Source organism: Episyrphus balteatus, chromosome 3 (assembly GCF_945859705.1).
Source record: "Episyrphus balteatus chromosome 3, idEpiBalt1.1, whole genome shotgun sequence".
Classification (NCBI taxonomy): Eukaryota; Metazoa; Arthropoda; class Insecta; order Diptera; family Syrphidae; genus Episyrphus; species Episyrphus balteatus.
Genome location: NC_079136.1, coordinates 126,109,301 through 126,126,470, shown reverse-complemented (window position 1 = coordinate 126,126,470; position 17,170 = coordinate 126,109,301). Strand labels below are relative to the sequence as shown.

The 17,170-nt window shown below is 32.8% G+C and overlaps 2 protein-coding genes across 2 annotated transcripts; both read left to right on the top strand.

Moving 5' to 3' along the window:
• Positions 1-1,743: 1,743 nt before the first annotated feature.
• Positions 1,744-4,417, top strand: LOC129915226 (adhesive plaque matrix protein-like). Its single transcript, XM_055994706.1, has 2 exons — positions 1,744-1,916; positions 2,084-4,417. Exon 2 carries the CDS (start codon positions 2,153-2,155, stop codon positions 4,415-4,417), a length of 2,265 nt encoding a protein of 754 aa, XP_055850681.1. The 5' UTR covers positions 1,744-1,916; positions 2,084-2,152.
• Positions 4,418-9,042: 4,625 nt separating this feature from the next.
• LOC129916829 (uncharacterized) lies at positions 9,043-11,525 on the top strand. The gene has a single exon (XM_055997012.1). It carries the CDS (start codon positions 9,168-9,170, stop codon positions 11,352-11,354), a length of 2,187 nt encoding a protein of 728 aa, XP_055852987.1. The 5' UTR covers positions 9,043-9,167; the 3' UTR covers positions 11,355-11,525.
• Positions 11,526-17,170: the final 5,645 nt, after the last annotated feature.

The window sequence follows — 17,170 nt, the reverse complement described above, 5'->3', positions numbered from 1 at the left end:
ATACGATATTGCGAATTTCTCGAAAACGGCTCTAACGATTTTGATTAAACTTTGTATACGTAATATTTAAAGCAGTGGCAATAAAACTGCATTTTTATTTTTTCTCAAAAAAGTCAAATAACAAAAAAAAAATTTTTCATTTAACAAAATTTTGCCCTAAATGTCGGCTCTTCTCCAAATATCAATTTTGTTTTATTTTAGTGCCAGCTTTTAAAATCTACAAGTAGACTAACATAAAATTGCTTTGAACTGCAAGAGCAAGTACGTGCGACCCCAGTCGTGCATTTTATTTTTTATTGCTACAGGTCATTTTTATGGAATTTCAAAGAATACGTCTCATTTAACATTTTTGTTATATTGAATTTTTTTTCGAAAAAGGCTCTGACGATACAAAAATTTAAGTTTTACTTTTTGATAAAAAAAGTTTTTTTTTTTAGAAAATCAATTATTAACGCTACCTCCCAGAACGGTTTTTTAATTTTTGGTTTTCTATAAACGACTAGCTAGTTTGATTCCACCGAGTTTTTCTATGAAAAAGTTTTTATATAACTTAAATAAACAATGATATAAGTTTAAATAAGAACAGTCTATTAAAAGAAAAATGTATGTATCTATACCTATATGTGTACAAAATTCTACAAAAAAGACATAATTTTTTGAAATAAAAAATAAAATATTTTGTTATTAACGGTACCAGCCACAGAACCGTTTTTATTTTTGTTTTTAAGTTTCTCACAAATGACTAAACCGATTTCAACAAAAAAAAAAAAAGTATACAGAAATACTGAAGGTTTTGAATTAACAACAACAAACTTCTGTGTGTTACCACCAAGTTATATAGCTATTTCACGGGGACCAACCCGATCATGAGACTTCTTTCAGTGGTGCTAAGTCGCTTATGTTCAATTGTTCAATTCTTAAAATTCCTTTTTACTGAAGAAATCAAATGGCATTTATACTTAGTTTTGTGTTGAAAATTGAGGAGCATAAAAAAAAGGCAAGGAAAATTGAGATTTTTTCATAAACACTAATCAAACAATTTTATTCGATTAGTCGCAATATCTAAAACCTGTGATTCTGGACAACTCTGCATCGTATATATATTTTTTTTTTACTAATTTCAGTGCTGAATGCATATGAACAGATCATTTCATTTGCATCAGGTTCATGAACATTTTTTTAGAAAAAATCTTCAAAATGGTTTTTTATGATTGCGATATAAATGTTGCCATACTCTTCATCTTAAATATTAAGATGTTAGTTTTTGCGTTTACTGTGGCAGAACTTCAATCCATTTAATTGTTCACATACACAATTAAATTCCCCACTTATGGTCTAAACATCCAAAGCGTTTATTTCCTCCGGAAGTGTTTCTTTCCTGAAAAAAAATATTATCATAAGACAATAAAACTTCCCTACACATGTATTTCCCAAAAAGTACATCCATAAAATAGAAACATTGTTTATTCAGCAGATTTTCTTATATAAACTAGTCATTATGATCTACACGTTTCCCAACAACAAACATAAAAATTAACCAATTTTATTCATCCACCAAATGCAGGTATATTGACCCATCGGATACAAAAAAAGTGCAAATCTTTTCATTTTCATAATAAAAAATTAATATCAAAATAAAATAAAATAAAATGAAAAAAATTATTTCAAACAATAGGTAACACGAAATCTGATCGGATATCATTTTTATTTTTTCAATTCAATTTGCGCTCATTCATGAAAATTTTCATTAGCCAATTGCCAATATGCAATACAAAGTTAAGACGGGGTCAGCTCAGAACACCTCAAAATTGGGACATACATTTTATTCCCCAACTTGGATTTGTTTTGTAAAGAAGTTCCAAGTCGTTGGTTTAAATTTTTGTGATATCTTTCTCATCATTCAGCTAATTTCTCAGGTGAATAAAATCAAAATATTTGTAATTCTTTTTGTTTCTTAACAAACAAAATAAAGAATTTCAAGATTTCGAAGAATTCTTCTGAAATAATTCAAAATTAGAAATTTGATTTGCTATACCTACCAATTTCGATATTTTTTCTTTTCTATTTATTTTCTTTGCATTAGATAATTTTTTCATATAAAAAGAGGACCAAATCAAATATTCGGATATAGTTTGAAAGCAGTATTAGAACCATGAAGTTTAAAGTTATTGGTGTTTTAGTTATTTTGGCCAATTTTTCAATTCAATCTCACGGATTACCATTTGGAGATTTTGGAGAATTGGCATCAGTTGCTGAATATGGAGAACAATCAGCTGAATTGAAACGAGATAAAAGAACTTTGACTACAATTTGTGTTGAGATTAAGCCAAGCAGTCCGTATGAGGAACCGTATTTTATGTGCAAAGGAACAGATAGTCCAAAATATTCTAAAGGCAGTAGTGATTCGTCATCATCATCATATTCAGCAAAACCAACTAATAGTTACAAACCATCAAAACCTTCGAGTTATTCAAATGGTGGCGAAAGTGATTCATACCATTCGTCGGATAATGAGTACCATGCTCCATCGAAGACATCAGAATATCATCCTGAACACTCAAAGTACAACAGTAAACCATCATCAGGAGGTTATGATTCAGCAAAAGAATATTCAGCACCATCCAAACCAATTTACGATAAACATCCATCATATGATTCTCATCATTCTGATTCATACTCTCATTATGAAGTTCCTTCCAAACCGTCTCACTCTTCATATGGATCAGTGAAGCCATCTTATGCCGATCATCAGGACAGCCACGATGATTACTCAATTCCTCATCCAGTTCATAAAGTAACTTATGAAAAACCATCTGCTCCTGCAACCTACTCATCGAAACCACAAACCTACAGTCATGAAATTCCATCATCATATGATCACAGACAGCCATCAACTGGTGGATATTCCAAACCAAATTCATATGAAGGTCATACTTCGTCAGGAGGTGGTTATTCAAAACCAAGCAGCTCCTATGAGCCTTCAGAATACTCCAAACCAAGTTCTTATGATCATGGCAGTTCTCACGACTCCAAACCATCATCGTACAATGAAGAAAGCCATTCCAAACCATCATACGGTCATGGACACGATGGACATTCATACAGTGCTCCACCAGAAACAAAAGTTTTATACTCTAAGCCAAGCTCATATCCAGCTAAACAAACTGCCTATGAACATGCGGATAACTCACAGTATGGTCAACAAAAACAGCCATCATCAAGCCATTACTCGAAGCCAAGCCAGGACTATGGAAAACCTGAACAACACTCGGCGGCCTATGCACCACCACAATCACACAACTATAGAATGATGCCTCAGGAACTGATGCAGCCATCATGGGAATCTCAACCTCAACAATTACAATCTGATGGGTTTGGCTATCGATCTTATGGTGCTCCAATGGAATACCAACAACGCCAGGAAACTCCGAGAATGATGAATCCTGAGTCGCAACTTTACACTGGTTTAGAAGGTCCTTTAAGGTTTGATTTATCGGGAAGTGATCAGGAAGCACCAACACTACAATCACCATATCTTCATCAGACATATTCTTCACCAGCTCCAGTTGCCCCATCTAATGCGCCACACTATGCTCCAGCAGCTCCATCATACCCAAACCCGGCATACCCACCAGCAGCACCAGCTTATGCTTCTGTTCCACCTTCATCGTATGTTCCAGTTGCAGTTCCATCTTATGCACCACCAGCTGCACCATCTTACGCACCTGCACCATCATCAACTGTGTACCCAGCACCTCCGTGTCCACAAAACTACATGTACAGTTATCAACCAGTGATTATGTCAGTTCCATGCTATTCTTTGTCAGCTGGTTATAGTTTACCTAACTATGGTCAATCATTGGGTGCTCCTGCCAAGGTAAATCCTCTACAAGATCACCCGAGTGCACGTTCCGAAGGTGGTAGTGGCAACTCTGATTCAAATCATAAATCTGCAGAAGATGATTCTCAGGAATCTCAAGAAAGTAGTGATAAAAAACCCGACTCAGAAGTTGAAACTGGCCAAACTACTACCACATTAAAAAAGTCAGATAATTTAAGGAAACCATCAGCATCATCTGGAGATAATACATCGGAAGAGAAAAAACATCAAGTTGATAAGAATTCATCCCAGGAAGAAGTTGTGGGTGGACCAGCAGCAGTAGCTGCAGTTGAAAAACCAATTCAAGAAACTCAAATTGTTGCAGTTGGAACAAATCCAAAAAACCCAAATGAAGCTCCACATACCAAAGAGGCTTTCAATGCTATGATGAAAATGGCTAGAATTGCAGCTCAACTTAATAAAGATGATCCATCGAATAAAGGAGCTAACGATGCTGCAGTAGGGTCAACAATGCAAACTAATGAAAAACCACCAACTGGAACTAACTTACAACAATTCTCCACCAGGACAAACTAAGAGATTTTAAGTATTTTATATTTTTTTACATATATATTTTTTTATACAACAGAAAAAAAAAATAATCTCAATAAAAGGTTCAAAAATTTAATGGCTTCATTTTTTTATTTCATTCAAATATTTTGTATTTTTCAATTGGTAGGCATTATGAAAGGATTTAAGTAGAAAGGTTCTTGTTGAATTTATAAAAAAAATGTTGGAGCAAAACATAGCCGTTTTGAAAAATTTCCAAACGCATACAAATTTTTTTGTATGAGATTTTTGATTTTTTTTAAATAAATTTTTAAATTTTAAAGTGAGTTAAGTTTATCAGACTTCAAGTATATTTTCATTCATGTCCTTTAAGGGGGGGGGGGTGAAATGAAATTAGAAATACCTACCCTACATATATTTTTTGGATTTTTAGATAAATGCTTTAAATTCAAAGATGCTTAAAATTGCCTAATTCAATAATTTTAATAAATCGGAAATCCAAATGTTACGGAGCGATTAAAATGTTTGTTTGCCAAAAAATATCACAATTTTTGAGATTGTACAGATAGTACAGGAGTGAAACTACAGCATACGTTCGTTTACGTATAGACGCTTTATGTCTCTATCATTTTCTTCTGATTAAATAGAGAGAGCAATAGTCAAAACGTTAACGAACGTATGCCGTAGTTCGACCCCGGATTTTGTGATTCTCTGCGAAATGACATTTATCATTTTTTTATGACAAAAATCCGATATTTAAAAATTTTTAGACAAAAGCCTGGTACGCTGTTCGAGCTAAATTTTAGCCGAGATACAAAATATCGATAATTTGTATGGGATCCATTTTAGCTCAGCTAAAATTTTTCGATAATTTGTATGGGAGTTAAAATTTAGCGCGAGCAGCGTACCAGGCTAAACTAAAAAAAAACTGTAATACAGTCAAACTTCCATAACTCGAACTTCCTTAAGTCGAAGTCTCTATAAGTCGAAATTGTTTTTGAGCACTTTGCGTATACATACAATAGTTTTTGTTTTCATTTCTTTAAATCGAAATTTATCTAACTCGAATTTTTCGTCTTCCATTTTGATAGTTCGACTTATAGAAGTTTCACTGTATAGCCATTTTTTAAAGGATTTAAGGATACCTACATTTTTGTTGTAAGATCACTTTTTGATACGGTTTACAAAAAATAATAGGTATGTCAAAAAGTCCAAACAAGGTGTTTATTGCATTTAAATTGTATAAGAAGGAAACTGATAGAACAACAAGTTTTTAGGTTAAGCCCAGAGTTTTTTTTGGGTACAGTTAAGACCGGTCGTAAAAAAAAAAACCCAACTTATAGTCCGGTCAAATTAGACTAAAATAAGGGGGTGAGGTTACATTAATTCCCAGCAAGCTGAAAATTGGTAGGATTGTTGGAAACACCATCATAAATTAAATCTAAAAAGTCCTCATCGATCCGAGGTCTGGAAAAAAATGTACGGGGGGTCAAAGGTCACAAAAACTGGTTTTTCACGATTTTCAGCAAAACGGTAAGTCTTATCAAAAATTTTTCAATGCAAGAATTGTAGACCAGATTATTATATATAAAAAGTGTCATGACACTTTTTTTCCTAAGACCCAATGTTTCTTAGGTATAACGATTTAAAAAGTTGAAGTTGAGTCGAAATCGTCATAATCAGGCCTATTCTGAAAAAAATCTCCAACTGAAAAGTTCCTAAAATTTCATTATTTTTTAGCTTGGATTTCGTTCTTCAATGGTTAAGAATATAGGGAATGCAAAAAAAAACGGAAATTTTCACCATTTTTCCGATAGGGGCCCTTCTCCCGAAACCATTTCCTTGAGAATTTTTGTTTAGAATAGGTCTGAATATATACAGGGTGTCCGATAGAGAATGGACAACCCTAAAACGGCTGATAGCTACACTTATGACTGTTCTAAAAACAGATAGAAAAAAGTTCTATCGCAACCAGTTCATAAAATATTGGCTTTTTTTCGTTCAGTGTATTTAAAATTTTATCATCTTATGTTTTCGTTCACTACAACCACGAATGAATGAATTTTATTTATTTCTTTTTTTTATAATTTTCTACAATAATTGTATGAGTACATAAACGCTTTAAAAACTGCAAAGCTATTGCACATTTTTGTAAAAAAAATTTTGAAATCTGTTTTTTGATGCAAAATGTAAAAAAGTATTTTATGAAAAATTTTAAACACCTGTGGTATAAAATAAATCTATAGAAACCTAAGTGGCCAACTTTCTTAAAAATATTCTCGTTTAAGGGGAATATTTTAAAGAAAGTTGGCCACTTAGGTTTCTATAGATTTATTTTATACCACAGGTGTTTAAAATTTTTCATAAAATACTTTTTTACATTTTGCATCAAAAAATAGATTTCAAAATCGATGTCTAAATTGACCGGACTATTATATGTACCCTTTTTTTCATACCTGAAGTTTTTATGAAAGAAAACTTAAAGAAATTAAAAAAAAAAAAAATCAACGTACAAATTTTTATCTATAAACCTAATTTAAGCCGTTTTTGTTTATGGTCAAATGTACGCCAAGAGTCGGCAACATTATGTGTTTTGGGCTTGGAGATAAAACCAAAAATTGAACATAATAAGTTCACATCTCTTAATATCGAACATCAAATTGAGGTATCCGTCTCAGAGAAAATGAGTATCATTTTAAGTACTTATTGAAACTATCCGCAATCGGGTCAAAGATTGGAAATATTAAACAAAAATGTGTCAATTTTATTCAAAGAAGTTATTCAGTGAGTTTCATGTGAACAAGATTCCACCCGGAAAAATTCAATTTCACTTTTCCTATATTGTGAGTTCCGGGCGAAAAGTTGTTCACGTTCGGACATCTTCTTTTATTTTCAACTTTTTTTTTTCAGGTAATTTGCGAGGTGTTCGACAGCTTTTATCTCACTTAAAAGTTTTGATGCCGAAGAAGAAACTAGTTTAGCGAAAAATGTAAATTCCCTTCGGGTGAAACTTATGATAGCTTTTGAAATTCCGGGTGAACAAAACTATTCCGGTTGAAACTCACGATAGAGCTGATTGTTATTATTTTAATGATAAGTTATTTGCAGTCAGAAAAAAAACGATTTTTTTTAGAATCCCGTCCTTTTTCAACAAGAAATAAATAAAAAATGTGATTTATTTTGGCTTAACACTACTTTATTAAAATTTCAGAAAATAAAATTTTTCAAGGGCTAGTATATTTCAATAGTTAAAAATATACCATGTTATACATTAAAAAAATGATGAGGTATCAATCAAACTTGACAATACGATGATAGAGAATGCGAGAAAAGTGGTAAGTGAAACAATTCAAGTGTTAGTTTTAAAACGAAGTCAATCTTTTGATGAAATTTTTTTTCGAAACTTAACTTTGTGACACAAACAAAAAAAAAATCGCACTAGAAAGAAAAGTTTTTTACTTTTGTAAATTTCCCACTTTTTGCAAAAAAGTGGCGATATTGTAGTTATACATTAATAGTAACTAAATCAGAATTCAAAGGTTCAATTTCGTTTCGAAATATCAATTCCATTTAAATTTTGGTAAGATTTGATTTCTTATTTGTGACCTTAATTATGAAAGTGGACTAAGTCACTCCTAAAAAAGGCCTCAAATCTAGCCTTAAAATAATTATTATTTCAGATGTAAAGTTCATTTGAAAGCGAAATTGCAGTAAATAAACTTCTTTATTGCTCCTCTAGTGATTTCATAAAAGCAATATAATTAAATCGTTATAAGAAAATTGTTATGTAAGTTTTTCTTTAAACAATGCAAAAAGTGACTTTGTCCACTTTCATAATCATGGGCACATTTAGGGTTGATATGTGAAGTGAATATAGACAGAGAAATGTCAAAACTTGCCTTGACATCAAAATAAACCTAATTATTAAGGCAGCCAAAAGCGTTTTTAGCAATTCACATGGAATTTAACCAATTTATTAAAGTAACTATTTAAAAACTTTTTTTTATAAATACGAATTGAACTTCCGGTTTCGATATACCTACCTATCCCACAGAGATTCAATACTTCCCAAAATCATGAATCATTTCCCATTTTTAAATTTCCGTCTCAAACATCACACGAAAGGAAACAAGATAACCGAAAGGTAAATTACCTGCTCATAAATAATTGTTGCTATCAATTATTTTGGATTCAAAACACGTCTTTGTCATTGTGTATAGCTTACCCATCATATTATTATATGTTGTATCGTTTTTGGTTATAATATAGACATTATGGTGCCGATAGTCTTTCCTGTCAAACATTGATATTACCAAAGGTAGATACCTTCATAAATAGGTATAACATCTACCTAAAAAAAAATTATTGCAATTAAAATTCATAAAAATGTAATTTTTGCTGAGTAATTATAGGAAAGGCTATCGTCCTAATTAAACTGTTGATTTCGTAAAAGAAAAATAAAGAAAATAAAGGAGAATAAAAATGCTCATGTTAACACTCATGTGTCATAATAAATTGGAAAGCGGTCAATATAAAGAATAAAAGAGGTCAATTAAATGTTCTTTGTAATCTGAGTTGACTTTATTTTTTTGCTATGAGAGTTGAATACTATACCCTCCTGAATTGACAAAAAAATTAAACCATTAAATGCTATTAACAATTATGGCAAATAGTAGTTAAGTGTAATCCAACGAAATTGGATGCGGACAGGGTGTAAATTTGTATCTTAAGTATATTTCCTTGTTCGCAAAAAAAAAAAAAAACGAAAACGAACAAAATGAAAAGTGTCAATTTAATTGTATTGTTGTTGGGTAGTTTATGCCAAGTGTCCTTATCCCAAAACTGGCAACAAGCTGATCAGCCAGGATTTGAAGATTACTTTTGCGTCGACACATGCAATACAGATTTCGGATCGGGCCGAGAACTTATTCGACCACCACGATTTTTGCTAAAGAAACTTTTTAAAAAATGGGGTAAATGGTTTCGAGAGGATTGTGTTTCGTGCTGTCAAAAAGATGCCGGTTATTCGGGTGGTTCGGCAGGTGATGGCGATGGAACTCCATGTAGTGCAAATAATTATCAAAATTCTAACAATTATGGTGGTGGTGGATCGAGTGGTGGATATGATTCAAATGTCCCCACATCAAATTCAAACTACGGAAATAACAATAATAATGGTCAAAATTATGACAGCAGTTACGGCTATGATGATCAATATTCAGCACCGGATATTCCTATAAATGGTAATTATGGTCATTTGTATTTACCATTGCCACATCCTCATCGAATTATGACCCATTTGCATGGTTATATGAATAATAAGCCATTTCGTGGTGGTTATTCTGGAGCCAATAGTCAATCTAATGTGTATCCTCCTAAGGAGGCTTATGTAGATGAAGTTGTGCCAATTGTTGAGCCGGAAGTGGAAACAAATGATGCTACAGGTGATTATGAGACTCCAGCAGCAGAAGTTATAGAAGAAAGTGATGATAGTTCGTATACAAGTGATGTGATTGAAGAACAAAAAAATAATGAATATGACAGTTATAGTAGTTATAAAGGTGAATCGAAAGAATCAGGTTCAGGAGGGATTACACAAATAATACAACCTATTGTGCCAGTTTATATTTATCCACCGAATTATTCAGATTCTGGTTCTGAATCTTCTTACAAAAAGAAATCTGACAGCGGAAAGTCATCATACGAGGGGGAATCGTCATATGGGGAAAAGTCGTCATATGAAGAAAAGTCATCATATGAAGAAAAGCCATCATATGGAGGAGAATCCTCACCCAAGAGTCCACCAGCTGAATCATCGAGCTCATATGAAACCCCATCAACACCAGCTTCTCAACCACCAGCTGCAATTACTCTTTATGCAATAACACCAAACTCTCCACAAGCTCCTTCATATTCACCACAAGCTCCTTCGTATTCACCACCTGCTTCATCATATTCACCACCAGCTGCATTCTATTCACCATCAGTTCCATCCAATACACCCGCTATCCAAGCATATCTAACACCAATTTCAGCATACTCTCCACCATCATCATCATACTCTCCACCTCCATCATCTTACTCTAAACCAGCTTCATCATCATATTCAACTCCAGCATCATCATCTTCGCCGCCACCTGGTTCATATGCAATAATTCTAATACAACCAGCAAAATCATCCAACTCACCAACATATTCATCATCGGCTCCAGCGTATTCGCCAGCAGCTCCTTCTTATTCACCAGCCGCTCCTTCATACTCACCTCAAGCTATATCATATTCGCCACCAGCTCAATCATATTCACCACCACCGCCATCCTACTCATCAGCACCTCAATCATACTCACCAGCCGGTTCATCTTACTCTCCACCATCCTCATCATACTCTCCACCAGCTCCATCATACTCATATTCTCCACAAGCTAATTCATACGCTCAAATAGCACCATCATACTCACTACCAGCTCCATCATACTCTCCACCAGCTTCATCATATGGTCAACCGTCATCATCATACTCTCCAGCAGCTCCATCATACTCTCCATCATACGGACATTCAGTTCAATCATATTCACCACCAACTCCATCATATTCACCACCAACTCCATCATATTCACCACCAGGTCCATCATACTCTCCGCCAAGTTCATCATACGGACATCCCGTACCATCATATTCACCACCAACTCCATCATACTCCCCACCACCTCCATCATACTCCCCACCAGCACCATCAGCCTACTCACAACCTTCACCCCCAACGCAGTCATATTGCGATTCGAGTCCTTCCAATTGCGGTTCCGCCGCGCCATATTACAAACGAACTTATTCAACATCTCTGACGTACGTGTATCCACCATGCAGCGCACCCTCATACGAAAACGACCAGAACATGCGATCGTGCCCGGAATTATTTTCATCATACACATCGGATCACCAATCGACTCCCTCATCTCCATACTAGACAGTCAACGCGCAGATTGCCATACTCACATGGTCACAGACGCGACTTGTAATATGCCTTTGTAAAGAGTTATTTATTATTATCTGAGAAGTTGATAGCTGATTTTTTTTTTATAATTTTTTTATACCGTATTCTTAAAATAGAAAATAAAAATAAATACAAAAATAAAACTGAAAAAAAAAAAAAATAAACATCACTTGTACTTTAATTTTTCATTTTACTTTCACTTTGCGTGAGTTGATGGTACGCATGGTGCATACTAACTTCAGGATTCAACAGAATAAATAATTTTTTTTTATATAGCGTTGGTATTGTGCCAGTTCATGGACTTTTGATAAAGCTGCATAAATAGAATATTAGTGCCAGGGCCATTATTATAGCCAGCTATAAAGAGGAATCAGTTAGTGTGCTAGTGCAATATATTTCTCCACCTTGTAGAGCTGATGTGGTGGTCGTATAATTTGGCGAAAAAAAAGATCTTGCTAAAATGTTTGCCTGGCTTGGCTGACTTGGCTGGCTGGCATACTTGATGCGATATTAATATTTGTATATTTTTTTTGTAGTTCTTCCTTCAAGTATATTTGTACCTATATTCATGTGGGAGGTAGATTTTGAGGTATACATATTTTTTGTACACTCAGATTCAATGGATTAGGAACAAGTTTGTAATAAATAGCAATGTTTCTTTGGAGGTGTTAAATTACTAATGAGTAGATGATCTAGTACATTTACTAGAAGATTTAGGTACTCATGCTCTTCTGCCCGAGAACAAAATCGTAAATAAAAATTTCCTTCTGCAGTAGGCAATTCAATCAGTTAAAATGAAGATAGTACTAGATTTTGTTTTTTTTTAATTCGCCGCACTTTTTTTTCCACATAGAATCGGCTCAATCAATAGCCATATCCCTTTAGAAGTGAGAAACTAGTAAGGAGAAGATGATCTAGAACATTTGCAACGAGAACTACTAATCCCCTTCCGTCCGTAAACAAAATTGTTAACAAAAAATTTCGTAATTTCGCAATTCAATCTGCTAAAATGAAGATACTAGATTATTTTTGAAAATTCGCCAAACATAGAATTAATTTTGGGGGAACCAATATTCCTTTGGAAGTGAGAAACTATTCAGGAGCAGATGATCTACTACATTTAATAGAACTACTAAAGCTCTTAAGTACTAGTTATACTTCTTATGCCGACTTTTCACGAGTCGATTTTTGCCGTGCGGCTAAGCTTTTCGACTCGTGTGAACGTAAGTCGCAGGTGACTTAAAGGGCCCAACCCATAGAATCCGTTGCGTCCGTTCCGTCGAAGTTTTCAACTGACAGCTCGATAAAATACACACGTTCTTATGGGAAGCGACCCATAAGCGACGGATCGGACGGAGACGGACGGATTCGACGGAAGAAGTTGCCCAACTTTCTACTTTTTCGTCCGTCGTATGCTTTGACATTGCTTGTCAACAATAGATCTGTTCAATTTTCTGTTTCTGACTTTTCTGAGTGCACGCCGGGGAATTTCAGAACTAAGAACTGAGTTCTTTTCTTCTCAGATTTTATGAATTGTGAACTTTAATTGTATATTTGTGAAGAAAATGTAATAGAAGTAACGTTTAATGATATATCTAATAAATTATATCAATTAAATACTCAAATTCTGTTGTAGAGTTCAATTTTACTATGTCAAAGTCATACCTACAACTCATAATTTGTTATAAAAAATTGTTTTTAACTGAAGAGCAAGTACCTAGAAGAAATCTAGTCGTGCATTTTATTTTATTAAAAAAAAAAGAACAACAATAATAGTTAAAAATTTCTTGCATCAGAACTTCCTTAGTGCACATTCAGCGATAAAATATCGAACACACCTTGGAATTTTAAGTGAGCTGTCAAAAAGCAATCCGTCATACGACGTATTCTATGGGTCACCCCTTTCTGTCCCATCCTTCAACTTCAACGGATGGATTGACGGAACGGACGCAACGGATTCTATGGGTTGGGGCCTTAAGTGACAGTGCCCATAGAAACATCCTAGTCGACTTAAGCCGTGTGACATATCGTGCGGCTAAAATCGACTCGTGAAAAGTCGGCATTAGACATCAATGAAAAGGGCTAAAAAGTAGCAAAGTAAATACTTATGAGTACTTCACTATAGTAGTGTAGTTGTTGTACTAGATTTCTACTCATAAGTAATCTACCACCTCTAAAGTTACTCGGCTATTATTAGATTTAGGATTTAATTTACTTTCTAGTACTTTTTCCCATTTTTGTTCAACTGAGTTAATGGATGTCTTTTAGATTATACCTACCCATTCTATTGAACAAGAGTGTATATTTATTTATATGTGGCATAAGTATCCACCCGGTGCACTCAATCGTACATTTATTTATTAATTTGTGTTTTATTTTTGTTGTTGTTGTTTTTTGTTTGTTAATATTTCGAGGTTGAATGGCATGCTTTGTTGTTGCTATACTTGTACATGAAAAAAAAATAAAATCCACCACGATATAGATTTTTTGTGTTATTAAAAATAGACTTCTTGTGGGATATTAAAGAAAAATACCAAAATAAATTAAAAATAAATCTCAAAATGAATGAAAATTAGGTGTGTGTTTATTATTTGTTGTTGGTATTAATATATTTCACAGATAATTTGTATCTACTTATGCATGATATTAGAAAATAGATTTTTTTTTTTTTCAAATTTTTGAAAAATATTTCTAAATTATAAATGTTGATAAGATTGATTAAACAGGAAACGAATGAAAATAACACAAAACTATGTCATAATTTCATTGTTATGTGCTTGCTAAAATATTGTATGCGAGCTGACCATAACAAGGTCAACTATAAATTTGGACCAGTTCATTAAATTTGAAATTAAACATTCAAATAGATGAAAAATCTTTTTTTATGTTAGCACATGATTGATGTAGAAACATGCTCTTATAAAAAGCCTTAGTTAATAATTTTTTGTGATGATTCATGGAAAATTTTTTTTTTTTTAATTTCTCGCTTAGAACCGTTTACTTCCATATAACATTTTCGAAGTACCTATGTACATTAGGGCGTTCGTTATTTAGGTTTTTTTCGAAAACCAAGTTCCTAAGTGGAAAAACTGTTTCTAAATAATTAAAAAAAAAATCCCCTAATTTTTTCAGATTCTTATTTTGACGCTAGATGGCGCCCCAAGAGGGTTAAAGTTTTTTCTTAATTGAAAAAGGTAAATGTTGGCTTATACGGCCATTTTTTTAATTATGGCCTTAAGGTAAAGGTTTTGATGAGGATCTTGTCTACATTAAACACCGTTTTCAAAAAGGTATAAACCATTTTTCTAAGACAAAGGGTTTAGTTAGGGCATACATGTCTTTTTTGGGTTTATTAAAGCAAGCATGTTTTATTTAAACAAGCATATGAGTAGCATGAAAAATAAAATAAAACCCAAAAACGACATGTATGTCCTGACTAAACCCCTTGTCCTAGAAAAATGGTTTATACCTTTTTGAAAACGATGTTTAATGTAGACAAGATCCTCATCAAAAAAATTTACCTTAAGGCCATAATTAAAAAAATGGCCGTATGAGCCAACATTTACCTTTTTCAATTAAGAAAAAACTTTAACCCTCTTGGGGCGCCATCTAGCGTCAAAATAAGAATCTGAAATAATTAGGGGATTTTTTTTTTATTATTTAGAAACAGTTTTTCCACTTAGGAACTTGATTCAAAAATAACGAAAGCCCTAATGTACATATATTATAATTTTTTCGAAAACGGCTTTTATGACAGTTATGGTCTATCTTTCAATGAAAAAAGTTTTTTTTTTTGAAAATCATTATTAACGGTACCTACATCTCATAGAACGGTTAATTTTTGACTTTTTTGCAAAAGACTGCACTGGTTCAGTTTAATCGAATATTAAAATCTTAGTTTAAATCAAAAAAATTTTATTTAATTAAATTAATTTCTTTTTTTAAAGAATCAATTTTCCAAAAACAAAAATTTTTTAATAAACAAAATTTACAAAAAAAAGTTTTGAAATTAAAAAAATTAAAAGTATATTTTTAATATTACACAAACGGTTCTGTACATTTTTTTTTTATCGGTTGAGTCGTTTATAAGAAAGTGAGAATTCAAGACAGGGACCCTTTATAAATGTTCAAAAATGATTTTTCTTATTTCAAAAGTACGACAGTTTTTGCGACATAATGCACAAAAATTTTAAATAAGAGCGTTAGAGCCTTTTTTAAGAAAAGCAAGTTTTTTTTTTACTATTTTAGAACTTTTAATTGTACGAATAAGCTAAGAATGAGATGAGATGTTTTCATAAAGTTCAGTTCGAGATCTTTAAACGTAACGATTTTATAGTTATCATTTCTTTTTTCTTAGATTTTTCAAAAAATCTGCTATTGTTTTCTCTAAAAATGTTGCCATTTTTTTTTTACAAATGCACTTTTAATATACAAAATTTTATTGAAAATAGTGGACCGACAATTGCTCCTTTGAGGTTGAAATTTTTTTTTAAAGACACAATAGCCAATCAACATATTAAAAAATCTAAACTCTGTCATACTGTCATCTTTTTGTTTAGAGAAATAATAGATTTTTTTTAAATAAGTTAAGTTTTGCATTTAATAAAAAAAAAAAAAACAAAAAACTGAGAAGTTACGTTGAAAGTCTGATAAAAAGCTTAATTTTCCTTATAACCTCCCCAACAATGTGTTTGACACTCGTTCGGGATAAATTGGCGGTTCCACTAATCTTTTTTAAATACGTCAACAAAATAAGAATTCACATTCAATTCATTCATTTTATTCGACCTACATTTCTAGATCCTGAAAAGGGTACAAGAGCATCAAACTGGAAATTCATTTGGACTTAAAGTCACCAAAACTTTAAAATTTGACGATAAAAGACCCCGCACATTTTGTATGGGAAGTGGCCCTCTGTGAAATTGTCTGAAATTTTAGCATGTTGTTCTCTTGAAGCTCTTGATCAAAAGTCGGTATGGGCAGAAAGTCGAAAAATTGACAGTTTTTAAGATAACGGGTTTTTTTCCGATGACTGTCTCAAACCATTTATAAAGGATAGGTAGTAACTCTCGATATTGTGTTTTCCGTCATTTTTTAGTGGAATTCATAGGTTTTAGGGTGGTTGAATCCAAATCTGAATTCCATTTTGCCTCATCAGGTCAGGTTTTCAAGATAACCTCAAAAAGTGTCACAGCCTCAAAAAAATTTTTTTTTTGATCTGGGAGTGCGACTATATTAATTATATGTTTTTGGGTCACTGAACCCGGATTCGAAGTCTATTTAATTCTATCACTTCGAGTTTTTGAGATAACCGCAAAAAAGTAACGAACACCTTTTTTGAGATTATCTCGAAATCCTGAAGTGATAGGACAAAATAGACATTGAATCTGGTTTCAGCGACCCAAAAAACATATAAATAATATAGTCGCACTCCCAGATCAAAAAAAAAATTTCCTATGAATTCCACTAAAAAATGACGCAAAACACAATATAGAGAGTTACTATCCCTTAAAAATAGTTTGAGAGTCATCGGAAAAAACCCGTTATCTTAAAAATTGTCCATTTTTTTACTTTCTGCCCATGTCGACTTTTGATCAAGAGCTTCAAGAGAACAAAATACTAAAATTTCAGACAATTTCAACGAGGGCCACTTCCCATAAAAAATGTGCGGGGTCCTTTAGTTTTGATAAATTATTACCGTTTAGTTTTGAAATATTTACATTCATTCTAATTAATGGTTAAAGCATTTTTGAAAACCAAAATGACTTAAATATGAGTTGTTTGCAAAA

Bases quoted from the DNA above. Each gene is read 5' to 3' on its own strand.
- LOC129915226 (XM_055994706.1), top strand. From the start codon at position 2,153: ATGAAGTTTAAAGTTATTGGTGTTTTAGTTATTTTGGCCAATTTTTCA.
- LOC129916829 (XM_055997012.1), top strand. From the start codon at position 9,168: ATGAAAAGTGTCAATTTAATTGTATTGTTGTTGGGTAGTTTATGCCAA.